Source organism: Amblyomma mixtum, chromosome 8, assembly GCF_055824585.1.
Source record: "Amblyomma mixtum isolate Tamu chromosome 8, ASM5582458v1, whole genome shotgun sequence".
NCBI classification, from domain to species: domain Eukaryota; kingdom Metazoa; phylum Arthropoda; class Arachnida; order Ixodida; family Ixodidae; genus Amblyomma; species Amblyomma mixtum.
In genome coordinates, this window is record NC_143019.1 from 127,066,191 (window position 1) to 127,092,833 (window position 26,643).

Sequence of the window (26,643 nt, forward strand, 5' to 3'; positions counted from 1 at the left end):
CGGAAGATGTTCCCCAGAGTTTACCAAGGTAGAGGAGCTGTAGATATTTTAAACTGGAAATCGGTTCGGTTAAAGCGCCGTTCACGACGAAGATTAGTTAGTAAATTATTCGGAACATACTGACTCATGGTATCTAAAGCCAAGGTAAACCAACCTCTAAAACACTCTCTCCTCATGTTATTGGACTGGTGAAATACGCATCATAACCATTCAGCAATAAGGGAGCATCTGTTCTTGATTTCGGATGCCCAAGTTTAGCAACCTACTATTAAGCTTGAACATATAAGCTGGAGGAACACCATGCTAAGCATGTTTTTCCTCGCTCAACTCTTCAGTTGATTATTGACCACCGTGCACTGATCGGCTTATTAAAATGCATGACAGAATTAGGAACAGAGCCGCTCGATTTGGCACAAACAATTTCCATTGCCACCAGAGCTTACCATTCGTAAAAAAAAATATTTTTTGTCTTTTATACGTATTACATGTAGTACATAGTATCGTAAAGGTGAACTTTTTTTGCAACAAACAACTACGTTCGCGCTACGCTCACCTTGAAACTGTCAGCAAGAGAAGGCACTTCGTATAGGTAACCAAGAGCTCCGCCGACGAATGGCGGCGCACGATGACACGTCTGATGCACCTGAGAAGTCTTGTTGGTCCTAATTCAGCTTAAGCAAAAAAACTGGGCGCCGACATCGCGGCGAAATGCGCACCGTGGTAGTTTTGACTCGACCCGACAATGCGGCGGCAATGCGACCAGACTGTCGCGTGTTTGATGGGCAGTTTTCTTCCCACTTGCCATTTCCTTTAGCGCAATCGCTGTCATGGGATGTGTGAAAGAAAGAAATGAATCTTCAGAAAACACGGCTGTAGGAAAGGCTTAGCGCATGCATAATATTAAGGCTTAAAGAACGTTCGAGGCACACGTGGGTACTGAGTATATGGCCTTTGGCTGCTGAACATGTCTCCGCTTTCACCGCGTCAGTCCGCTGATAGCCGGGAGATATCTGCGCGATATATAGATTAAATGCAAACCAGTATTAGGAGAGGAAAGAGAGATGGTGTGCATGGCTGCCTCCCGGTTTGAGAAGCCTTTGTAATCAGTCGCTATTCGGAACTGGATAGCACGTCTGTCTTCCCTCTCTGCTTTTTGGTTTGCATTTTGATTTTATTTGTTTATAATTGTGCCATAAAAATTATCAAGCACTGTTCGACCCCATAGCCAGAGGCTAGTGTGGGGTTCAAAACAAGATATATGTACGCAAAAACACAGTTCTTGAGCGTAAATGAGGAGTACAAAAAAATCGGCGAATAACCACCATAATGCTTTGAGATTCTGCCTCTTTTTTGCGTGCCATCAGCGTTACTCGTTGTTTTCCCTCCCTCCTCGATATTTCTGTAGCATATGCCACGTGCTAGCTCCTACGTATAAAAAAGGAGTAATTTTTGATGCATGCCATGTAAATATTAGAAGTACAGGTATGATAACACTTCGCTGTTTCTTTGCGAAGCGAAGATGCATTTATCATATTCCTTGCCATGAGATAACCGCAGATGATCCTTTGAACTGCCGAGGCCTTTTGCATATGACCTTCGTTTGTTCACAGCGCTGTACCCGCACACGTTTTCGACAAATAAAACAGCAGCAATTACCGCATGGCGTTTCTGCCTTGTAGTAATGGCGTGCATATTAAACTCAAGCCACAGTCCTCTTACTAGCACGTATAGGTTATCTAAACCCCAAGATTTTAAAGCCGCCTTGAGCACATGGGACATCAGTTTTCAACACTAGAATTAAGGGGCTCAAGTGTAGTTGATACAGCTGCAAAATCATTTACTATCAGAATGGTAAAGACGAATCGGGTAAAATAAATCTTATCGTGTTTCGCGTGCACAAAGAAAGAGAGGAGAAGGCGCTGTTAGTATAAGCTTGTGACTGTCATTTGTTGTGTTCCTTTGTTCCCCTTGCACTTTTCAAAGAAATTTATTAACTAAGCCAGCAGCAAGATCCAGGCGCCTTTCGAAGCCGCTCTCCAGCCGTGGCTTCACCGCGGCGTGAACTTGACCCTCAGCCCCGTGTGTGGCCGGAGCACTATTTCCAACGAGAGCGCCACCTGGTCGCGCTGGTCAAGCGACCGGACGCGAAAGCGACGGAGGATGTTGGCCACCACGATCTTCTCCTCGGCCAGCGCGAACCTCTGACCTGGAACGCAGCGAAGAAAAAGATGCGACTTAAGAGCAGCAGACACGTACAAGCGCGTACAGAGAAAGACTTGTAGTACAACACGAGAGTGGCACTGGCCAATCCCCCACCGTGGGTATGTGCCATCGTTTCAGAGAAAGCAACAACAACCGGGACACTGATCTCAAAGCTGTGCGAAATTTTCAATCTGTAATTAAAAAAAAAACAGTGACGCAGCTAGTTTTCACATGCATACTGCGTTCCTGTCTGGTTTATAATTGAGCAGAAGAGAGGTGCAGAACTTTCCTCAAACAAAATAGGTTTTCCTCAAGGGGAATGAATGACTGATTGAAAAACTTTATTGTACAAGGCTGTAAGGATTCTTTCTCGCAGCGTAGGTGGAGCCCTCAGTTCAGGGCCCCAGCGGCCTTTGCAGTCTTGCGTGCCCTGTTGATCAGTTTGAGCTGCTCTTCAGGCTTCGAGCTGGACAGCGCAGTCTCCCACTGCTCCGGTATTGGTGTGTTGTTTATCGGCGCTGCCTGCATTTTATGACAGGCCCATGCAACGTGGTAAAGCGTTGGGGGTTCACCGCACAGCGGGCAATATGTTGGCATTTGTGGAAGGACAGATTTTGCTGAGTAAACTCAGATTGGGGTATGTATTAGTCTGCGGTTGTCTCCAGGCAACCGACTGCTCTCTACTGAGGTCTTTGTGGAGTGGAAGGATAGGTCCTCAGGAGGGCTCGTTGGTGTTCTAAGAAGGCTAAATACCGTCTAGTGACTGCGTCTAGTTCCCCTTCGGTGTGCGCCTCCCGGTTGGCGTATTCTCGGGCGTTGGCGTCCGCACGTTGGTTACCTTTGACAGCCTCATGGCCTGATGTCCACGTGATGAAGAATCTCGTAAAGGTGATTGTCCTCCCCTTGAGTATGTGAATGGCTGCAGTGGATATGCGTCCACTGCTGTATCTTCTGCACGCCTGTTGCGAGTCTGTAATGATGTGTGCATGGGGCTGGTCACTCTGCTGGGGGATGGCGAGTGCAATTGCTGCTTCCTCAGCCTCGAGGATGTTGTTGGTTTTTATCGAAGCGTAGTTGATTTCCCTGAGCTGGTGATCCACCACGCTGGCTACCGAGCCGTATCACTGTCTGTATGTGATTGCGTCAACGTATAATTCGTCTTTTCCCCGGCGAAGCTTCTTTCGTGTAATTCGGATCTTGCCTTTCTTCTCGCCTTTTGTATATCTGGATGCATGTTTTTTTTTTTTGTAATGAGACTGATCTCAATGATCCTCCTGATTTCATTTGGAACGCTCGCTGTGCTATTGATTTCTTTCAAAGCGTCCCTCATGCCCAGCAATCGCAGCGTGTTTCTGCCTGTTTCGGACAGCATCAGTCTTGTTTTCTGCGCGAGAAGGTGGGCCTCGATATGTTCTTGTACTGTGTTGTTTATGCCCAGTTTAAGGAATTTTTCCGTCGAAGTGTTGACCGGCAGTACGAGAGCGCATTTGTATGCTTTTCTAAGAATTGCCTCTAACTGCTCCTTTTCTTGCTCGAGCGGTGTTTGGAAGGGGACGCCGTATAAGATCCTACTGACCACGAGGGCCTGTACTAGCCTACATGTGTCTTCCTCCTTCCCACCTCTTCTTCTGTTGGAAATTCTTGCAATCATCCTGGTGATCTGTGCTGTGGTATTTGCTAGCTGTCTGATCGTGTGATCAATACGATGGTTGCTTTAGATCCACATGCCGAGGATCCTAACTTTCGGTACTCCGGAACCTTGGTTTCCCCTATGTAGATATCTATGGAGTTTTGCAGATCATACCCTTGTCTGCAGACTCTGAGCACCTCGGATTTTTCAGGGGAGCATGCAAGTCCACAGTGTCGGGCAAGTCCACAGTTTTTCTGCTAAAGATTCCCTTGTCACCCGGATTGTGATATCATCTGCGTACATGGCATCCCTGATTCCTTCAATTTCTTCGAGCGCCCTTGCTAAAGCAATCATTGCAATATTAAAAAGCATAGGTGATAGCACAGAGCCTTGCGGTGTTCCTTTTCCAGGGGTGTTGAAGGTGTCAGTCCTGATGCCTCCTATTCCAATGGTAGCGGTTCGGTTAGTCAGAAAGGCTTTCACATAGTTGAATACTCTCTGCCCGCACACCACTTTGCTCAGCCCCTCCAGCACAGCGCTCTGACTGACGTTGTCGAAGGCCGCTTCAAGATCGAGAGCGAGCAAGATGTTTGGTCCCTATTTTGGGACGGTAGTAAGCACCTCCTCCTTGTTCTGCAGGAGAACGTCTTATGTTGATAGGTATTTTCGAAATCCAAACATAGTGTGCGGCATGAGTTCGTTGTCCTCACGGTGGGCCTGCAACATGTGATGCACAACTCTCTCGTACACTTTTCCCAAGCATGATCTTAAGGAAATGGGTCTAAGATTTTCCAGGTTTGGAGTCTTTCCGGACTTCGGAATCATCACTATTTCAGCATGTCGCCAGTCGTCCGCAAGGGTACCCTGTTCCCAGTGTTTATTGATGAATTCCGTGAATCTTTTTATTGAATTGTCATCCAGATTCCTTATCATGGGATTGGTGATGCCATCCTGTCCTGGTGTTGTGTTCTTTGTGGCGGACATCACAGCGTGTCTGACTTCTTCTATGGTAAGGGGTTCGTCCAGAGCGGGATTCGCTTCGCCCGTGTATGCCAAGCTGCTTTCGGCGTGTGATGCATTGCCGATATAACGCTGCTTGATGTTCTGTAGCATTTCCTCGACAGTGCCTTGGAACTGGTGCGCGATCCTTTGGGTCGTCTTACATGTTTCGGATTTTGTCGTGGTTGAGTCTATGAGAGCCCTTAGCAAGGCCCATGTCTTGGCCCAACCTAGAGTCCCCTGCAGTTCGTTGCATTTTTGGTTCCAGTCGCGCCTCGAGAGCTCCGTCGCATATTCTTCGGCTTGTCTGGTGACCTCAGCAATCTTACGCTTGAGCCACCTGTTATGCTTTTGCCTTTTCCACCTTTTTAGTAGGCCTGTCTGGCGTCCCAAAGGTGTAACAGATGTTTGTCCACCTCGGGTGTGTTGGTAGTGAGGGCAACCTTTCGGGTTAGTTTTTGCTAGTCTGTCTTGATTCTTGCGACCCAGCCTTTTATGTCGGTGATCTCAGCGTCTTCAGACTGTGCCCTGAAATTCCTATAGGCTTCCCAGTCTGTCAGTCTAGCCTGGCCATGTTGTCTCCTGATCGGGAGGATTTCTATATGGATGCGCAAGATGCAGTGGTCACTGCCTAGAGTTTCGCCGTCGTTTTGCCATCTTGCGTGCCTTACCCCTCTGACAAATGATAAGTCTGGGCACGAATCTCGGTTGATGCTGTTCCCCACTCGCGTGGGTTAGGTGTGGTCAGTGATGAGGGTGAGCCTTCCACGATCAGCTTCTCTGGCTAGATCCCTGCCTTTCTGGGTTTCCCGAACGTAGCCCCAGCTCGGGAAGTAACAGGAGCATTGAACGGGAGCGAGCCAAAGCCGTTAAAGCACGCGAATGGTGCGTTTTGTGATTTCACACGATCGCTTATCCTGATCGCCATAGTCGGTGAATGCTATAGCGCGAATTCTGCACCGTTCACTAAATTACAAACAAGTGAGATTTCAAAGCGAATGTCGCGGAGAGCTTCCTTTCTGTGAGGGATTTTTATTATTCCTTCAAGTCTGTACACACTGATACAAAAGACTAGTGAAACAGATAACACAAATTTGGGATATGAAAATGTTTCGCGTGGAGCAAGGATGTTTGAACTTCTGTCTGGAACCAATATGGTCGCGGCAGTGTAGCCATATCGTCGTGCAACCTTCAACTGTTGATACATGCTAAAATGTACGCCCCTTGGCTTAGCGTTGAAATATAAACTGAAATAAGTTCTCGTGCCACATCAAGCTCCGCAAAAAGACCTTATTAGCATTCATGCGTCGACTTCTTCCGACTATTTCAAAATATTCACAAAAGCCGACTATACGCTTCCATTCCTGATAATTCTTCCACGTACCACTTCCGAAAGCAAAGAAAACTGGTTCCTAAAATTCGGTCCAATTAAGGTAAACAGACACTACGCTACCAAGTTCCTACCGCCATAAATAATTTACCGCCACATCTTGACTTCAATTCTTCCACATCGCGGTCCAATAAGACAATTAACATTACTTAATAAGCAGCAACATTCAGTTTCCATAATACTTCACTCGAGATTTCCTTACAGTTACTGTGTTTATTCTGTGAATCATGCTACTTTGTTTGATGATTATGTAGTCTGACGAGTAAATCTTGGTTTTGTTGCCTGTTCTGTGAACTTTATGTAGAAAAGTGTGTGCTGCAATTTGTTTTTTGTGCATTCTTCGGCTACAACATTCATATATATCCTCTTTTTTTCCTAACTTGCATTGCAAGTAAGGTTGTTTCACATGTTTTATTTTTTGCCACTCCATTGTTAACTGTGTATGGGTGCTGAGGCCTTCGTCAGGCAAGTCATCCTTTCGCCTCAGCTCCTCTTTTCATAGAAAAAAGATTGAATTGAATTGAATTGAATTTCACTATCGACTTGCGGTGTGTCAATAGCAGTTGTGAAAATTTTACGAAAGAACAATGCTGTGCGGCTTTAGTTTTATCAAGCCTTCAGATATTACTTCATTTGCGGTGTAATGGACATTGAGGCTCAAGAGAATTATATTAGTGGCTCGCATTGTTTTGAAATATATTTTCAGAACTACATGCCGTTTTAAAATCTGAAAGCACTCAATAAAGCCTGCCTGCGTAGTGTCGACTGACGAAAAGGGGGTTCAGAATTGAAGGCAAAGAAAACAAAAGCTCACAGCACAGTTGCCACCAAAAAGGGGATTTCAAAGAGAGCTTCACGGGAACGTTCAGCTGAAATTCCTCGCCTACGCCGTTTTGCACTTACATCGCTGGCCCGTACGTTTCGGATCTTGAGATGTTAGGATCCTCGCAGCGCATTGCGTTTGTGGCCAGAGTTCAGAGCTCTTCCGTCCATGTGCCCCCCGCGGCATGTTTGCGGGCTGTGACCTTTGTCTATACGTGCAGCATCCCGAGAGCGACACTGACTGCCTGCCGTATGCATGGCCGTAAAGCGCTGATGTTGGCTCACGATAACGTTTCAAATTTGGAGCACGTGCTCACTACCCCGTGCTGCGATGAGGTCACGTGACCTGCACGAGCTGCTATGTATAGTACTAGACATATTGGTTGCCGTCATTTCTACGACTATGATTCTCTCTTGGCAGACCACAATATATGTACCCTTGGCGACAGGCGACTCATACGTGACATGCGGTTCGTGCAAAAAGTCATGCGTGGTTCCATTAACTGTGGGACCTTACTAATGTCCCTGAATTTTCGTGTGCCGCATGAAAAAGTCACAAAATGTTTTGACACATTTTATCCCGATTGGCACTCCATCTTTCCAATTACTCGTTAACAAATCCTGTAGAACAAAACGTTTATTGACACGGATATGTTTGCCTAATTGTTGTTCTCCTGCCTGGTTTTAAATGTTTTTAAGTGGTCATTCTGATGTATCTGACCTAGTGTGCGCTCGTTTAGGACACTTGGCTGTCGAGACGCACTCAGATAAACATATCTATCTATCTACAATGAGAGGCCTCATCCTTTCCTCTTTCTTTTCGTTATTTCAGCTGCAGCGCGCCTCGTCGGCGGAGCGTTGTGACGGAGGCGAAACCCAAAAGGTGCTCGTGTCAGTGAACATTGATAATCTCCACGTGGTTAAATTTATTTCGGAGCCCTGTACTCCGTACCTCGTTTCTTTTTTCTTCTATCAGACCCTGTTTGCTCCCTTCCACCACGGTATAATTGAGGTGTCCTCCTGGTAGTGAGACCGTTACTCAGCCATTTTCTTTCTAGAAAAATGAAAATCGGTTTTTGAGGAAAATAAATGACATGGAAACTGTCTCACATATCTCAGTGGACCCCCGAACTGCGCAATAAAGGAAGGGTTAAAAGAGGGAGTGAGAGAAGAAAGGAAGAAATAAAGAGTTGCCGTAGTGGAGGTCTCCGGAATAATTTCGACCACCTGGGGAACTTTAACGTCCACTGACGTTAAAAGGCGCCATAGCGGCGCCTTTTGCGCTTCGCCTCCATCGTAACGCGGCCACCGTGGTTGGGTTCAGACCCGGGAACTTCGGGTCAGTAGACGAGCGCATTATTGAGCCGGAAGCCAATTTTGAATTTTTTTACCCCGCGTTTTCCTGCGCAAAACGCGGTCATGTTCTGTGGCATGTCAATGCACATTACAGACCCCCAGGCGGCCTAAATTATTCCGCAGTCGTCCACTACTGAGGAAAGAAACGAACAGAACAGGATGCGTGCACAAAAGAACGAATTCACAGGGATGGTGCTGGAAACCCAACTGAAAATTTTACTCGGTCTAGAATCGAGTAGAGGAGGGGCGCTATGCCGGAAGGCCCGAGTTTGGCGCTCGCCCGAGTTTCATCCGAGTTTGCGATGACGGCAGTCAGTGAATGAAGATAGCGCGGAACGTGCGCAGGCAGCGGACAATAAAATGTAGAGATAAAGCCACGTAAAGGCGATACAAGCGCACCCTACGCGACTGTTTCACATTTCAAACACAATACACTGCGCAATACCAGGCCGCAGCGCTACCTGAAGTTATCAGCGCCATATCAGCAATCGCGAAATCGTGACTTCTCTGCTATCTATCTGCACACTCGCCGCTAGCTGTTTGACACGCCTTTTTGGGCGCGTCAAAGGCGTGACTTCGCTTTCAGGCTCTATCTGTCTCTCTATTTCCGAAGACGAACAGTGCGCACTAGGTGCACTCTTGTATCAACCCTTTCTCTTCTCTCGAATACGTTAAAAGGCAACAGATAATATTATGAACATTTTGTTCATTTCGAAATGTATTTTAAAATCTGAATGCATTGAAGCGTTGTTGAAAAGCATAGCTTCAGGAAATTAACAAAGATTTGACACTTTCTGCCGCTAGTGGCGATAGTGAGGCCATTGCTTGCGGCGTGGCTTGCATTCGAACTAGAGCGGCAGCCCACCGTGCCGAAAACGAGAGCGCTCCTGCGCTGACACGCCGCCTGTAGCGCTGCCTTCGACTGGAAAGACTGGGCAACTACTACACGCTGAATATGTCTTATTTTTCGGCCATTGCGATAAAATATTTTATTGTGTCTTATATCAAAATATAACAGTCAGGCATCTTCTGGCTTGCATAATACACAAAAGCAAAAAACTGAACTGCACTGCACCCCCGCGTCACTGCTGCTCTCTGCAGTGACCCCAGGTGTTGTTCTCCGCTGCTACGGCCACTGCCGCACCCCGCTAAGGCCAGCCATTGCGTTTAGTACGCCCTTGGCGAATCTCAGCGGTAGAAATTGGCCGTGCGAGCGGCTGTGATGCGGTGTGAGAAAAAAATTGCTGTTTGGCTGTATTCAATGGTTCATTACGTATGTCTGTTGTGTGTGACGCCTCTTTAGTGCACTGCGGATGCGAAGAGCGTGCCACCCAGCTACACAACTCATCCTATGTCATCAGACGCTGACTAAAAGCTGTGAAGGTGGTGGCGCGCGTATCTGCGTTGTATTTGTTTACGTCGCGCACTTCAAGGTTTTGCGGACTGGTTTTGTCGCTAACGTCGATCGCCGTTGTATAGCGCAGTGACATCGCAATAATATCGTTCGGGCAGATGAGGGATCCTGTTTGTAACAATGGAAGCGGACTTATAACAGAGAAAGGTGTTCCGGTTGTGAAGTACGCAAAGCTTGCGTGCTGGAAATTGCAAACTTTTTATTGCACTGGGTATGGAGCAGCGACCGTTTGTCGATCCCGGATGTGTTTGACACATTGATGCTGACCTTTATCACCGATGAAAGGACGGCCAAGTCAAACACCTGTGATGCGATGTTGTTGGAGCAGGACGTGCTCCAAGCACCGTTTCGTCGTCGCGCTCCGTGTTTGACGCCTTGCAAGCAGGTGTGACGCGCCGTCAGCGTTGTGCTGTGTCTTACGTGGTTTCAACAGGCTATAATGTTGTTGCAATCTTGGAATGCGAGCGAAGAAATAGGCGGCTGTCGCCACGTTGCGGGTCCTTCGCACAGGTGCTTAGATTAATCAGCGATGACGTTCGTTTTGCCTGTTATATGTCGATGGTCAACATCGTCGATGTCTGTCAGCAATCAGCACAGCCGCGCTGCATACCTGTAGCCGGCAGGGATGTTGGGAGTGGCCCACCCATAGCACATAAGCCTATAATTTATGTACGGCACGCCGGGGGCGTGACTAATGGTTTTGATTGACAGGTGAACTCGGAGCTAAACTCGTGAACGGTGAAGTGCCCCGAATTCATCTCGGGACTGTCATGGCGGCAGCAGCAGCAGCCTCGGTCATCGCTTCCTCTGATGGCAAATGTCAGTACGGCCGGCTGGACCCGTTTACTGCCATGGCCGACGACGAATTCCAGCGACATTTTCGCCTCTCCAAAATATCGGTACGATGGCTGTGTAAAGAGTTAGGCGACGACCCACGCCTGCGGAGAGTGCGTACCGGGCCTCATTCGCTTTCGGTCGAAGAGCAAGTCCTCTGCGCCCTCCGGTTCTTCGCGAACCGGGAGCTTCCGAGGGAGCGCCGGCGCAGACCGCTTTATTGGACGCCACCAAAGCTCTGTGAGCCGCTGTGTGAGGAACGTCTCCGACGCGCTTATCGACGCGGCTGTGCAGAAGCGGTGGCTCGCTTTTTCCACGACTGCGGGGGAGCGTGCGTATGTTAAGGAGCGTTTCCTTCTGCGCGGCGGCATAACAGACGTCGTGGGATGCGTCGACGGGACCTACATTGGCGTAAAGGCCCCTTCAAAGTCCAGCCCTGACATGGTGAAGGCCAACTATTTCACGAGGAAGGCACATTATGCATTGAACACAATGGTTGTAAGAATGCTCTGTTTTTGCTTTCATGCATGTCATGGTTAATCTAATGTTCTCCCATTTATTAGTGATAGTGGTCCGTGTACTGTGCAGTGTCAGTGGATGTTAAGGAACCCCATATGGTCGAAGTTATTGGCAGCCCTTCACCATGGCATGCCTCATCGCTTGAGTTACTTTGGGGCATTAAATCTCAAAAACCGCTTCCGTTTATCAGTAACTGAGCAGTTTTACAAATTGTGTAGATATTTTTTTGTTTTACTTCATGTTTGCGCATGTAATAAGTGCATGGATTTTTCCAACTATTTCATGCATGCATTTTAATGGGTTTTTAAACGGTAGCATTTGTGTCACTTGGCAGATTGCATTCTTATGCAATATTCATAGTCGCAATAAATGTTTCACTTTGGCTGAAGTGCGAAAAGCTCCTGCCGGAAGCACTGGCGTCTGTAAGCCAGGAAAACTTGCAAAACTGTTGTGTTCATGTGGAGCAAGTTGAGGCTGAAGCATGGCAACGCGATATGATTGTTGACGCTGAAATTGAATCGGTTGTCTTCAGCATTTCAGACTCGTGCAGCTCCTCCTCTGATGAGTCGAGCACTGATTCCAGTGATGAAGATATGAGTGGCATCGAGGAACTTGTCTGACTTCGAATGGATGTGTAATACATATGCTACCGAGGAAAGAGAGAGGACTCATCGGCTTGCTGTGATCACGTTTGTGCGTGTGCGGGTGGAAATGTGAAATATGTGTGCATGTGGGTGTGTGTGTTGATCAGCCTACCGAGGAAATTATAACATTTCCATCAAAAATTGTAACATTTCCATTAAAATCATTGCATCATTGCAATTCATTGCATCAAATTGTATCGGGTGTAGGTGGTGAGGTGATCTTGTTAATAGTGTCTGTATAGAAGTAGAATTTGCAAGGTAGTGCAAATAGTACTTTTTACAATTAGAATACGTATACTGGTACACGTCGTCAATGTGTGCAGTTTTTGGAAGATTAATTGCAGAAAAATACAGTGGAGCTTAGTCAAATGTTGTGTCAATTATTCGAAAAGTATCTGAAAATTTGAGAGCAAATTGAATTCATTTAAAATAATTTTGAACATATACTGTTTGATTCGTTCGACTAACTGAACAGAAATTTATTCAATTATGCTGTTCAAAAAGTTGGAACATTCACAAACCACTAGGCATTGTCCTCATTTTGTGTGTGAGGGCTGGGAATGGTATGTATGGGTGCCTGATCTTCATGTCCTGAAAAGAATTAATTGGTTTGGTGTTGTCTTGCATTACTGTCAATCTCTGGTCGTTTTGACATGTTATGCAGTGCCAGTGTTGAGGTAGCCAGTACTGCATGTTTTGTCCTTAATTTTTCGGAGGAGTGAATGATTTCAAGCTGGCTCTTGCTCAGTTGAGTGTGAATTTGTTACGAGTCATGTCTTTGTTAGTACATTGGTCAGGTTTTCGTTTTATCAAATAGTGTTGTTCGATGGCTCCACATTTTTTTTTCCAATTTTGGCGCACTTGACTGATTGTCTGTTGGTGTACATCCACTGCACGTGTCCTTTAATTTGTATGCACTGTGATCCATGCCACTGGCTGTTTCCAGAATAAACCATTTCTCGCAAACACTGCCGGGTCAGCATTCTTCATTTTCCTGTCTCATTTATTATTTGCTCTTTCGAAATATTTTTTCCTGGCGTTGTACAACTTTTTCTGCATTCTTACTTGACGCCCTCACAGATTGGAACTCTTTTTACCTGGCTGCATGAAAATCCTGCCTGAGCAGCTGCTACTCTTCTCGGAGAGCCGGGAAACCGAGCCAAGCTGACTCTTGAGGCAGTATTATTTTCTGTCACTGTGTGAATCAACACTATGTTCAAAATTTAACACTTAACATGGGAAAACAGGGCATATCGAGGTGGTGTGTGTAAAAATAATTTGACCAGTCACTTTAAATATACTGCTCTTTTGCCGCATATAATAGCCAAGGTATAGAGCTCTCTTCAATGACAAAGGTAAACACGCTTTGCTTAAGAACGAAAGATAACTTAACAAAAACAAAAGAATTGCAGATATGCACAAGATTGTGACACATATAAAATAGGAAAATAGGCGATTAAGAAGTCTAGAACATGTTTTCTGCGCTCCTGCATGATAAACCAGCATTCTAAATTAACAGACATCTTGCTTCTGAACTTTGGAATCACTAAAATATAATTGTTCTCGCCAAGTCCTTTGGGCTACTTTACAGAACAGTGCCAAAGTCGAACCCAGACTCTTTTGGCGAAGACTGGATCAGCCGCTAACCGTTTGCACAGAACAATTCATAACATGCCAGGTACCTTAAGAGAGGCCCACAAAAAAGTGGGCTCCTCGGCAACGGCGAAATCGAAAGTTGTAGACGGCCACTTGCTAATCGGGCCACTGCAGAGCACTCACCACTGTGCTAATTAATTAATCCCGACGAATGAATGTCATCTTTCGCACAAACCTCTCGCTCAGTGCATCTAAAAAGTATAGTCACAATGCTGCAGAATCGAGAAGAAAACCGCCACTGCTGACCAAAAGCCGCTGCGAGCTCACTGACAAGACAACGATTTTCGGGCAGCTCACATTAACGCGGTATGCATCAAATGAGCAGATGCATGCAGTTCATTTCAAAACGCGGCATAATATTCAAGCGATTCTGAACAAAACGAGTTTTCTCATTCAAGTCACGCGAAATTCAACTTGCGGTGAAAAAAAAAGTTTCATCATGCGGGATTTGAACCCACGCACTCCCATTGCCTGTCGACTCTCCGGAGCGACGCGTTAGACCACACGGCCACAGAACAGCACGGAGTGATACACTTCTCTATTTTTTTGGCGGACTACTTCCACAGCCTTCACAGCGTTGCACATGTACCTCGTCGCCATTGGCAGTCAGCTGATGACGGGGCCGTAGCGTTGGTAGCGTTCCCTCGCGGTACAAAGCAAAATTTAATAATGCATGAATCACTCTAAAGCGCTTTAAATCCAAATCTTGCACACTATAAAATGCGTATAAAGGTTTACTAAGTGCATTATAAAATTCAACAAACCTCGTTTGTCTAATTGCACACGCAGTGCACTTGGTGGAGCGACACACAAATGAAAAGTGCACCGGCGGTTGGCTCACGTGACCCGCTCTTTGTAGACCGCCCAAGAAGCCCATGCGGTGGCGCCGATGTGATGATAAAGCACGGAATATATCCAGATAACCCAATGAAGTTGGAGGCGTGACGAGGGTGGGATTTTGTCTTGCTACAATTAGTTCACTCATCTGAGGGCGTCGCCAGAGCTCGGGAAGATTCCGAGTTTCAGCAAACTCCGGCCTTCCAGCATAGCGCCCCAGGGCGGACATGCGCAAGCAGGCAATGTGGATAAAAAAGCCAAAAAAGTGGAAAGGTCAGTGAATAAAAATACTGCTAACTTGCGCATGGAGACTACGTGCCGTTCATGGATCGGTATTCTTTAGAAGGAAGTTTCATTGATATATCGCTAACGCAATCAGTGACTAAATATTTTATTTTGCAAGCTTCCAAGAATTCGCGTTCAAATTGCGTTTTGCATGAGCCGATGATTTTCACATTGCTGAACAGGGGAGTCCAGTTTTGATAATCGTTGCAATGTTTTGGGAGGTTGGCCGTATTATCCGGTTGCAGTGATGGGTGATGCTGTCCTAACCTGTAATTAATGCATGGGCTAGTCTGGCCGATACCGGCCAGACTGGTTGATAGGCGATGGTTGTACATTTGGTGGAAATTATTTGATGTTTTGCTTTAGTATCTTTTTTCGTTCTCTTCGTAAAGATACGGGCACTTAATGACGAAAGTTTTGTGGATGCTGAAAACGCAACGTCGGCACCGTATTTCATTGCCACCTTTTTATTCCATGTGAGACTTTGTGCATTAGGGAATCACAGCAGGCCTCAATTCGTCATTTCTGCTCTTTTCTTTCCGCAGTACCATGCACTAACTGGCCCAACAAGCTACGCGTCCACTACTGACTCTCTTTATCTGTGCCTTCTTTCACTTTCTCGTTAATCTCTCCCTTCACAGGACATGTGTGGTGTCCATGAAGAGTGAGACACTTACTGTGTCTTCCCTTTCCTGATAACCAATTTATTTTCCCCTGGCACTGTATAACCAGTGTGCCCTGTTGCCGCATGCTGTGTAAAGACTAAGGTACTGCGATGCGTGCCCACGTTGCGCCAAGCTGATATTCATCGAGGTAACTAAAGGGATGACGCTACGCCGACCCCATCTAACAAGTTAACGTGGCAGTTACAGCTGCACCTATTGAAGTGCGTTTCAGCGCTGGCGTCCTTAGGTACCTCGTAGGTTGCCTTCCAAATAACACCTTCCATAAAGAGACGCTGACGACAAATACTGTTTGTCGTGCATCCAAAAAGAGCCGCGTTCTAGTTGCGAAGTCTCAGCGCTCACCACAAATGGAAGGTTGCTAAGCAAGGATATACCAAAAATCGAAATACATGTGTCGCCATCAACGACGAATTTTCCGAGTAAAATGCGTCCGTCGACAGCAATGTTCGGGCGCGAGTCCTGGAGTCTACGCTCAACCGCCACTCACTTTAAAATTGAGGCAACCCGTCCTTCTCCGCAAAGACGCCGCTAGTTGGAGTCGACGATCGGCAAGGTTTTTAATTTTAAATTTCTACACAACAATTCCGTCTCTCGCTCCTGCAGAATAGACCTTTCCACAAATTCCGCCTCGCCACCAAGCGGCCGCGCAAAGCACTCTGGGAAAACGGAGCGCCGCGGCGCCCGCGGCGCCGCGCTCGCGTCTTTTCGTCCGTCTCTCCGACTGCGCCTGATCACCGGAAAGCCTTCCTCTGCCATCTCGTCGCCATCGCTGTTTCTTATACCTGTGCTACATGGGAACGTTCGAATGACATCTGAGTCGAATGGCAGTCGAGACTTGGAATGGCATTCGGAATCGACGGACGCGCGCGGTGCTACACGACACTTTCCAAGCGCATTCGAAAGCCTCAGCTCGTTTTGAGTGTACAACGATGACGACGGTCACACTAGTCCGACAACGACACTATCACGGTCAACAGCAGCATGTGATTATAGTGAAATATCTAGTTTACTATAATATGATTGCAGTGGGACACGTTTTTCAGGCCAACGACACCGACGAATCCGATCGGCGGACGGTCAGCCTTGTCGGCGGCTGAGCGACAGCACGGTGATGAGGCGGCGGTGCAAATATGTTCGCGCTTCTAAATGAGCGAAACGAACGGACATATTTCACATGTGCACACCTGAACAGTCACCAGCGATAAGCGCTGGCCAAATTAATTTCAGTCGACGACGACTCCCTTCCCTTCCGCGACGACTAGGCCTAGCGAGTTCGTAGGATATGATCTGGAATTGCGGCGGTTGTGATGAGCGAACCACTAGCTTTAGCGAATGAAAATGGTCACCGAGTGTAGTTTTGGCAATAGTGACCTGAAATTAATTATTGGTTACATTGCTGGGCACGCATATGATGAACGTGAAACGCCGGTGTGACCCAGACTGCCGAGCCGTGCTTTACGGCCAGCAGCAGTCGTCGCCGTCGCTATAGCTTGTGGATAACAAGTTAGGCCGTTTCAATTAAAGCGAACGGTCGCCAAACATACTTCTGGATAAAGTAGTTTAAAATAAAGTACTGGTCACGTCGGAGGAAGCCGGGACAAAAAACGAGAAGCGCCGGTCCTGCGCGATGTCAACAGCCCGCGGTTAAGCGTTTCTCAGGCGTGCGATCGCATCATCGCTTCCCACACATTATCGCACTGCGTAAAAAAGCACGGCTACAGCCGGTAAAAAAGAAAGCAGGTTGATTAATAGAACTAAAGCGCCGATTGCGTTTTATGTCATGAAAACGAGTACTAACTGTTCGTACGCAGCGATGTAAAGAACAGTATGTGTGCAGTTGTCCTCATCGGCGCACTCCTGGGGAAATTTCATGCTGACGCGGTAAATGTTCACTGCTGTAATATATAATCTTCAAGCACTCCCTTAGCCAGAACACGAGCTATTTGCTAAACATGGCACACTTGGTCGACACAGTAAGCGTGACACAGTCGGATGTTGCGTTCCGTGGCCACGTATAACCAGCCGAGCACCAGCAGACGCCAAGACCGGCGTTCTCCCAATGCATGTATACACAGAGCCCTCGCCGCTCATGTGCCCATGGTGGTGGTGAATAACTTTATTCATTAAAGCCCCCCCCCCCCCCCAAAAAAAAAAAACGAAAATTATGCAGCAGCATTGTGGGCGGCCTTCAGGCTGCCGGTTGTGGCGTTCTGGCCGTACCTAGTCGCGACGCCCTCTGCCCCGGTCACCAGCCGAAGTTGGAGATTCGCATGTGCCCATTGCTCTGCGTAATCACAGCAGGCGTCCGTTCCGCATACACTCGGTGTGGAAAGATCGTGGAGAGACGATCCATGCATCCCTTGCGCCCGCTAATGTTGAAATGCGTACCACATATTTTGTGGTGTTTCGAAGGCTTCCACAGGGTAAATCGCCCTTGCGAACCTTGCCGATTTATCCTGCGCACCCATTCTAGCTTCAGCTTCTTGTCCTTGGGGAATACGTGGTATGAAATGTTGATGTCCTTTCTCGTGTTGTTACTACAGCCGGGCACGCAGCACCTTTGACCGCCACCGCGATTCTAATCTGCAGACATGTCGAATGTCTAAAAAAATCCCCACATAATTGAAGAAAGGCTAAGAGATAACCACCACAGCAGTGCGGTGCAACATTTACAGCGCGCACGAGAAGACGCACAACGCCTGAGCACGGCGGCACAACACAGCAACACGCTTGACAGCAGACGACGCGGGCGGCGACCGCTCCTTTCTCCCATCATGCTTTGCGCGGATCCGCTAGGGGATGGCGCGGCGCTGCAATTTGTGGAGAGGTCTATTGTGAACGCAGCCAGTAGGAGCCAGGGAATCAATTTTTACTGAAAAGAAGAAGTTGATACTGCGAAGGAGGAAGTAGAAAAAACCTTAGGAGCAATGAAAAGGGAGAAATCAGCTAGTGAGGATCAGGTAATAGCAGATTTGCTGAAGCACGGAGGAGAGATTGGGCTAGAAAAACTAGCCGGCCTGCATACGCAATGCCTTGTGACCTCGAGCGTACCAGGAGCTTGGAAGAACGCCAACATTATCTTAATTCTTAAGAAAGGAGACGTCAAGGACTTGAAAAATTGCAGACCGGTCAGCTTACTGTCCGTTGCCTACAAGGTATACACTACGACAATCGCTAATAGAGTCAGGACAACCTTAGTCTTCAATCAAGCAAATGATCAGGCAGGTTTTCGTAAAGAATACTCGACAATAGACCCTATTCACGTTATGAATCAGGTGATATATAACTGCGCAGAATATAAGCAACCCCTATATATAGCCTTCATTGGTTACGAGGAAGCATTAGAATTAGTGAAAACCTCAACTGTCGTGCAGGCATCGCGGAATCACGGTGTAGTAGTGTGTTATCTCAAAATATTGAAAGTTATACATAACGATTGCACAGCTACCATAGTCCTCCATAAAGGCAGCAATAAAATCCCAATAAGGAAAGGCGTCAGGCAGGGAGACACGATCTCGCTAATGCTATTCACCGCCGGCTTACAGGAGGTATTCCGGGGCCTGAAATGGGAAGAGTTCGGGATAAGATTTAATGGAGAATACCTAAGTAATTTACGATTCGCTGATGACATTGCCTTGCTAAGTCACTCGTGACATGAACTGCAAGGCACGATCAATGAGTCAGACAGGCAGAGCAGAATGGTGGGTCTAAAAATTAACATGCAGAAAACCAAAGTAATGTTCAATATAGTCCAGCAAGAGAACAGCAGTTCACTATTGGTAGCAAGGTACTGGAAGTAGTAAGAAAATATGTCTACTTAGGGCAGGTAGTGAGCGTTGATGCTGATCCGGATCATGAGAGAGAAAACACAAGAAGAATAAGAACGGGGTGGAGCACATATGGCAGGTTCTCTGAGATCATGAATGGCAGTTTGCCAATATCCCTCAAGAATAAAGCCCTATCTTACCAGTACTCACCTATCGGCCAGAAACGTGAAGGCTAACAAAGAGGGTTCAGCTCAAGTTAAGGACAACGCAGCGAGCTATGGAAAGAAAAATTATAGGTGTAAAGTTAAGAGACCGGAAGCGGGCGGAGTGGGTGAGGGAACAAACGCGGGTTAATGACATTCTATTTGAAATCAAGAGGAATAAATGGGCTTGGGCAGGGCATGTAATGCGAAGGAAAGATAACTGCTGGTCCTTAAGGGTAACGGAATGGATTCCAAGAGAAGGCAAGCGTAGCAGGGGGGCGGCAGAAAGTTAGATGGGCGGATGAGATTAAGAAGTTTGCGGGGATGCGGTGGCCGCAACTGCAAAAGGGCAGGGTTAATTGTGGAGACATGGGAGAGGCCTTTGCCCTGCAGTGGGCATAGTCAGGCTGAGGATGATAATGGTAATGATGAAGATGTACTCATTGTCCCTGTAAGAAACAAAAGCCGGGCAAGACTGCCTTGAGGTGTTCTGCACTATCAGCGCATCAAAAATGTGGTTTCAAGTAGGTCGTCGAATGAGCTGTGCGCTCGGCAGAAACTGTGCACCCGATTACATTGTAGTTCAAGAATGTGTTCACAATGTAGATAGGGCGCCTAATAAACACGCGGCAAGCCGAAAGTAGAGTCTCTTAAAGCGCCTGTATGAGTGCAAACAGCCGTGCAGTGTAAGGTTGCGAGCAGAAACCCCAGAATATAAAACTCATTTGAATGAAAAGCCCGGGCCTTGCACGCGTTGGTATGCATCAGGAGGCAACACGGCTGAGGCGACCAAGTAAATACAAGCTGCTTGTGATCTGACTTAATACTGACAACAAGTCCAGTACTAAATGTCTCCTTCGTCGCCGTGAAATTATCCGTGAAATTAAAGCCCAGCCGCTTATCCGACAAGACAGTTTTGTGTTCTTGCAACGAAGGAGCACGAAACGATACACAGAAGAAAAGAAGCAAAGACACGGCGCTGATACAAGTGAAAATTTAATGCCCCAGTCTCGCGTGGTAAATGAAGCAAGGTTCAATGGAAAAGACCAGGAAAGCCATGGCTAGGTAATCGACATGTTGCCATCGTCATGCGCTTGGCCAGACATGTCAGCTCCTTTTTTGTCAATGGTACCGCGATTTTTTTAAAATAAAAAATGCTTAACTAAACTGCCTAGTCGCTGATTCCTTGTGCTTCGCAATGAAGCGCGCGTATAGCTTTTGCAGTCCCTACAGTGGGCAGCAAGTTGGGCAATTTTTAGTTCGGAAGCACTACCTGAAAACGTCTAATCTGCTCATGGAGTTTTAGGGAAGCTGCACCCAGAGGGCGACCTTCGCAAGATCATCAAGAAAAAAAGTACTGCAGAGAATGGGATTCGAAACCGCGGCCCCGCGAACAGATCAGCGTCGCTGCCGACTGCACGAGAGCACTATGCTATAGCCGCCGCCGATCTCTCCTCGTGTTAAACTGCCACACACTCGCGCTCTTAACATTGCCGATCGTCGCCTTCAGCAACTATAATCTCGTCGCCTGATATGCCGAAGATCCATAATTGCAATACAATGAGCCCGCTAGTCTAAACACGTGCTTTCGCAAGTCTACTCGGTTTAGATACGTCAAAGCCATATCATTTTTTGAGTATCACCGTGGTTTTACAACAGCTCTTTATTAAGGCATCCGTCTGCTTTACTTATTTTTTTCATTTACTCAAGACAGAGGCACACAGTGCGTAACTTCTTCTCTACAAGGCTCAAAAAGATCGGGGTGATTTACGGTTGATCCCTGGGCCAATAGGTCTTAGAAGGTTTTTGCGCTCAACTTATATGATTTCGTGGGTGCATAAAAGACAATGTTTGCAACCATTATATTGGCAATCTTTCAGAGATTGTAACTGAAGCGATGCATTATGAAACAATAAGTCGTCTTATGTTATTTTTTTCGTTTTGCCGAGCAGTGCCACTATTTGTCTGCTTTTTCTTTAGTATGGTGCCGTACACAGTCGACCACACCTGTGGTTGGTAACCTGTGGCGGTTTTGATGGAGCCGGAATGTGTTTTGAATGGCATTCATAAAGCATAAGCATAAAGCATAAAAAATTGGTAGAGGCGGAGCCTTTGGTGAAGAGTACTTATTAGCTATGGACTCAAAGCACCAGCACACATGATGCAGTTAAAGACGGAGGACAAGGCGTAAGACACGTGCGATACCGTTATTGGGAGGTTCACGCACCGAAGCTACTGCCCTGGTTAATCCGCACCAGCATTAACTGACACCATGAAATGAGAAAGTCAACGACTGCAGTGCACCACCTACCGATGCAGTTCCTCGGTCCAGCCGAGAAAGGTACGTAGGCGTACGGGTGGCGTCCCTTGGCGTTCTCCGGGAAGAAGCGCTCCGGGTGGAACTCCTCGGGCTTCGGGAACACCACCGGGTCCCGATGTAGGAAGTACGGGGTTATCTGGATGATGGAGCCCTTTGGAAGCGTTGTTCCGCCTGAGAACATGAAATCAGCCTTTTGGGGGTCATATAACACACATCGACGCTGCCTGTGAAGGCGTGGCTTCAAGCCAAGCAAAGTTTTTTTGTCACGGGCGGTGAACTTGCGCTCGTAGAATGCACCGGAAACTACTTATCATTGCTTTATTGTACGTTCTGATGCTATATTCTTTTGGACTACATTAAAATGAGCGCTTAAAAAGATGATCGAAATGACACCGCGCAGTATAGCATTTTTGTCTGTTGATGAAAACTGTGTGAAAGCCTGACCTTTTCGCGTCACCGTGGGTTCGAATCCAGCTCAAGTCCGTAAGTATGGTATGCTTTTTTTCTGCTGTCTCTGAGCCTTGTCCCCGACACACGACCGCCGCCATGTTTTCGTTCGCGACACGTCCTTATGCTCACGCATGTTGTCGTTGGTGGTTATTTATTAATAGAAATAGCAATGGAAGGGAAAGATGTTGCTAGCCGCGGCATCTACCATTGAAAGCTGAAGCACCTGAGCTGCGTCTCGCGGGAATAGAAGGACAGGTGGAGGGAAGAAAGGGGGGAGCCCTATTAAGAAAATATAGGGGTATGGCGGCAATATACCTGAATAAATTTACTTGGGTAGCATCCAGTGTGAAAAGTTGTTCTTAAAACCTGGGAACGGGCTCTGCAAGGTCTGACAAGTTTTACGCTTTTCCTGTCAGGCTCTACCCATAAGTACTTCTACAAATTCTGGATCCCGCCCTCAAATATTTAGAACAAAACAGCTGTACACGGACAGCTGCTGTGGTCCTTGCTTGATGAGAACATGTGCGGAAGCTCTACCCCCTCGGCGACGGTCCCATTTTATGTAATACAATGTGGTTATGGCATTGCGTTAGTGTTCTCACAATGTTCTATGCTTACTTGCATCCAGGTTTTTGGACTCGCCTGTTTCTTGCAATCAGATCAGTGTCATTATAGAACAGGGTGGATGTTTGGGCGAGTTGGTTGCTCATGATTAAAAAACTGTAGCGCTCGTTACAAGGGCACAACGAAGGCGACAACCCATGCGACAACATAGTGCATGTGTTGTCGTCTTCGTTGTGTCCTTGTCGCGAGCGCTACAGTTTTTTCACCATTATAGAAGTTTAAGCCTAGTACAGTCTGGATAGCGCTTGTGTTTTGATACTATGTTCACCCTTTTGTTGTCAGCACTACTCTTGTTACACAACTCCTATCTTGGTCCTGACGGGACAGAGTATCTCCAACGAATGAATAAATAAATAAACAAATAAAATAAATGAATAAGTAAATTCATAAATAAATAAAAGTGAATACAGTTCATTAAAAAAAAGCGAGCAAAGTAAAAATCAAAAACAAAAACGAATAAAACATTTTTGGGTGGAAATTTTTTGCCTCCCCCTCCGCTACGGCAAGTCTCATACAAAGTTCTTTCAAATGTGGAAATCAATTTATAGGTAACTTATTTCTTGCTTGCAGCAGGAAAGTATGAATAACTTTCATATTGTCACCAGGAAGCGGAAAGCACAGCCGTATTCTCAGACGAGGCTCCGAACCGCCGAGCACAAGCTAGACGAAGACGACGCTCCGCCACCCGCTGGGAGCCAAGTTCCGGCCACCAGGTGGCGCCTGCAGAGTGTCAGCAGTGTGGCATTGCCCCCCTCCCTGCCAGGAGGCATCGGCTCGATGCCGCACGGGTGGGGAAAAAAAGTACAAGAATAGAGGGAGGGCGGAAAGTTAACGGCGCGAGTGTCTCCGTGAAGAGGGGGCTAACGGGAGTAATACGGCTTCATTCTGGCCACGTGGACTACTTCGGACGTCGGTTGTCGAGAGGACCGGACAGTTCCTTGAGGAAGCACCTCGTAGGTTACCGCGCTGAGGCGGCGTTACACCTGGTAGGGACCGAAGTAACGGCGAAGAAGCTTCTCAGAGCGCCCTCGCAAACGGATCGGGTTCCACACCCAGACTTGGTCACCGGGGGTGTAAATCACCTCCCTGCGGCGGAGGTTGTACCGCTTGGCGTCGCGTTGTTGTTGGCGCCGGATTCGTTGTCGAGCCACATGGCGAGCGGCTTCGGCGTCACGAACAAATTGGTCAGCGGCCACGACAGAAGAAGGAACAGGGTCCGGAAGGAGCATGGCGTCCAGCATGGTTAGGGCTTCGCGATCGTGCACCAAATGGAACGGAGTGAAGCGTGTCGTTTCGTGCAGCGCGGTGTTGTACGCGAACGTGATGTAAGGTAGTATCCGGTCCCAGTTCCCATGGTCATCGTCGACATACATCGAAATCATATCGGCGATTGTCTTGTTTAGCCGCTCAGTCAGTCCGTTCGTTTGCGGATGGTAGGCTGTAGTCTTTCGATGGCTGGTGCCACTGAGACGAAGTACCTCGCTCGTTAATGCCGACGTAAACGCGGTTCCCCTGTCAGTTAATACGACTGTAGGGGCTCCGTGACGAAGCACAATGTTGTGAATGAAGAAATCTGCGACTTCGGCTGCGGTACCACGGGGAATGGCCTTTGTCTCACAGTAGCGGCTAAGATAGTCAGTGGCAACAGCAATGTACCGGTTACCCATGGAAGACGCCGGAAATGGACCGAGTAAGTCCATGCCAACCTGTTGAAATGGGAGGCGCGGGGGATCAATAGGCTACAGGAGCCCGGCTGGTTTAGTCGGCGGCGTCTTCCGGCGCTGGCACTCACGACATGTTCGTACGTAGCGTTGGACAAGCGCAGCAAGCCTGGGCCAGTTGTACTTGTGACGTATGCGCGCCAACGTGCGGGAAAACCCGAGGTGGCCCGAAGAAAGGTCGTCGTGGCACGCACGCAAAACTTCGTCACGAAGCGCTGTAGGTACTGCAAGCAGATAGACAGTGTCCGTTGGGCCATAATTCTTTTTGTAGAGGACACCATCACGCAAGCAAAACGATGACAGTCCGCGCTTGAAGAGTCGAGGAGGAGATGGAGCGGTTCCTTCGAGGTACTCGATGAGGGGAAGCAGTTCGGAGTCGGCCCGCTGTTGGCGGGCAAGAGTGGATGTGGTGACAGCACCGGGAAAGCGGAATCGTCGTCGGACTCGTCCGCGGGGCAGGAAATAGGAGCGCGGGACAGACAGTCAGCGTCGCTGTGTTTCTGTCCGGACTTGTGCACGATGGTGACATCAAATTCTTGTAAACGAAGGCTCCATCGGGCAAGCCGCCCCGAGGGATCTTTCAGATTCGCCAGCCAACACAGTGAATGATGATCGCTCACAACCCGAAATGGGCGGCCATACAAGTACGGGCGAAATTTTGTAATGGCCCACAGCACAGCCAGAATATATAACAGCAAACAGGCCTCTTTGCAGAACTTGCACTATTCTTTGCTGGTGGTGTGTATCCTCTCGCTTAATTTTTACTTTCTTCTTCTTTTCTTCTCTCTTTTCTTCTTTTCTTTAATTCTTTCTTCTTTAATTTTTTCTTTAATTCTTCTCCGTATGCAAGCCACATAGATGTAAATGGTCTAATTCTAATGCCGAACTGCACTATATACAATGAACGCTTAGAGTGCAAAGATTTGCCGCCAGTGGTTACCAGCATAATATCGAAAAAAACAAAAGTATGTTTCTCACCCACGGTGAAAGGTTCCATGCAGGTTCTGCTGATGAGCGGAATGGACGGGTATAGGCGCAGGCTTTCCTAAAACGAAAGGGAGAGAAAAGGTGAACAAGTTTACTTTTAGACAATCCAGCGGTTTCCTTCTTGAAGCAGCTAAAGTAAATGGCGCAGTAAACGGTATGAAGAACAAAGAATTCCTGACTATACATTTTTTTTGCCCCAAGCCAGGTTAGTTTGAACTGCAGGCCGTAAGCGTTGCAACACGACACCAGCTAAGCCAAATTTCCACTGAACTGCCTGTGTTTTCTTGGGGCACAGCTCGAGCCTGTGCGTAAAAAAAGTACAATATTTTAACTCAACGCAGAACTTTAGAACGCGACATTTATATTCATTATAAAACTGGTTTCACTGCAAACATTGTGCTGTAATTAGGCGTCTCATTAATGCGTTTGAGCAGCACAATCACCGCACGGCGCTGCGGAGATGCACGCACAGATCATGTTTGCCCTCTAGTACATGCGCCGACCGCAGCGCCGCGGGGGCGCTGCGGAGTAGGGGCCATTAGCGGAGTAGGGTACAACTAATATGAGGTTCTAAGAGGTATTCGGAAAGGAATAATGGTGCCGGGACTTACTTTCGGCAATGCGGTTCTGTGCTTAAGGGGAGAAGTTCAGTCGAGATTATACGTAAATCAGAGAGCTGTTGGAAGATAAGCACTAGGTGCCCACGGCGAAACCACAAACGAGGCAGCACAAGGGGATATGGGCTGGGCATCGTTCGAAGCGGAAATCGTCGTTCGATTTGGAAGCAGCACAACGATAAATACACGAATGTCTATACTATATAGTCATCTCACTGTTTTGGCCTTGCGCCCTCAAAAGGCTTATAAATAAGTCGCCGATGGCGGTGGTAGCAAGGGCTCTCGTCGGTCAACGAAGGACGCAAAAACTGCCGCTTTCCCATGCTCAATTAAAAGCTCGCCAATAACTCACTGTTTAAGGAGAGCAAAGCAGCTGCGGCAATATCCAGAGGCATAAAACCAGTTGCGCAAATCTAAAAACTCTGCATAAAAATCTGCTGGCATCCCTTGTCAAGAAAACAGCGACAAAGACGCGCTACGCAGGCTTTCAGCATGAACAAACATACGTTAGGAAGCTCTTCGGCAATATTTACCAAACATTATTGTGGTGGCTATTGGTTTAACGTCCCAAAGCGACCGAGGCTATGAGGGACGGCGTAGCGGTGGGTTCCCGTTAACTTCGACCACCTGGGGTTTTCTTAACATGCTATGACATCCGCATAGTACACGCGCCTGCAGCA

At 47.4% G+C, this 26,643-nt stretch overlaps 1 protein-coding gene across 1 annotated transcript in view; it reads right to left on the bottom strand.

Annotated features, from left to right (window-relative positions):
• Positions 1–1,985: 1,985 nt before the first annotated feature.
• The window catches only part of LOC149334261 (cytochrome P450 4V2-like), a 57,800-nt gene continuing 33,142 nt past the window's right edge, over positions 1,986–26,643 (bottom strand). The window contains exons 9-11 of the mRNA XM_089555101.1: positions 25,338–25,404; positions 21,556–21,735; positions 1,986–2,206 (exon numbers count right to left, since the gene is read on the bottom strand). Of these exons, the coding sequence (XP_089411227.1) occupies positions 2,049–2,206; positions 21,556–21,735; positions 25,338–25,404 (405 nt within the window). The 3' untranslated portion in view covers positions 1,986–2,048. The remainder of the gene's footprint in view (positions 2,207–21,555; positions 21,736–25,337; positions 25,405–26,643) is intronic.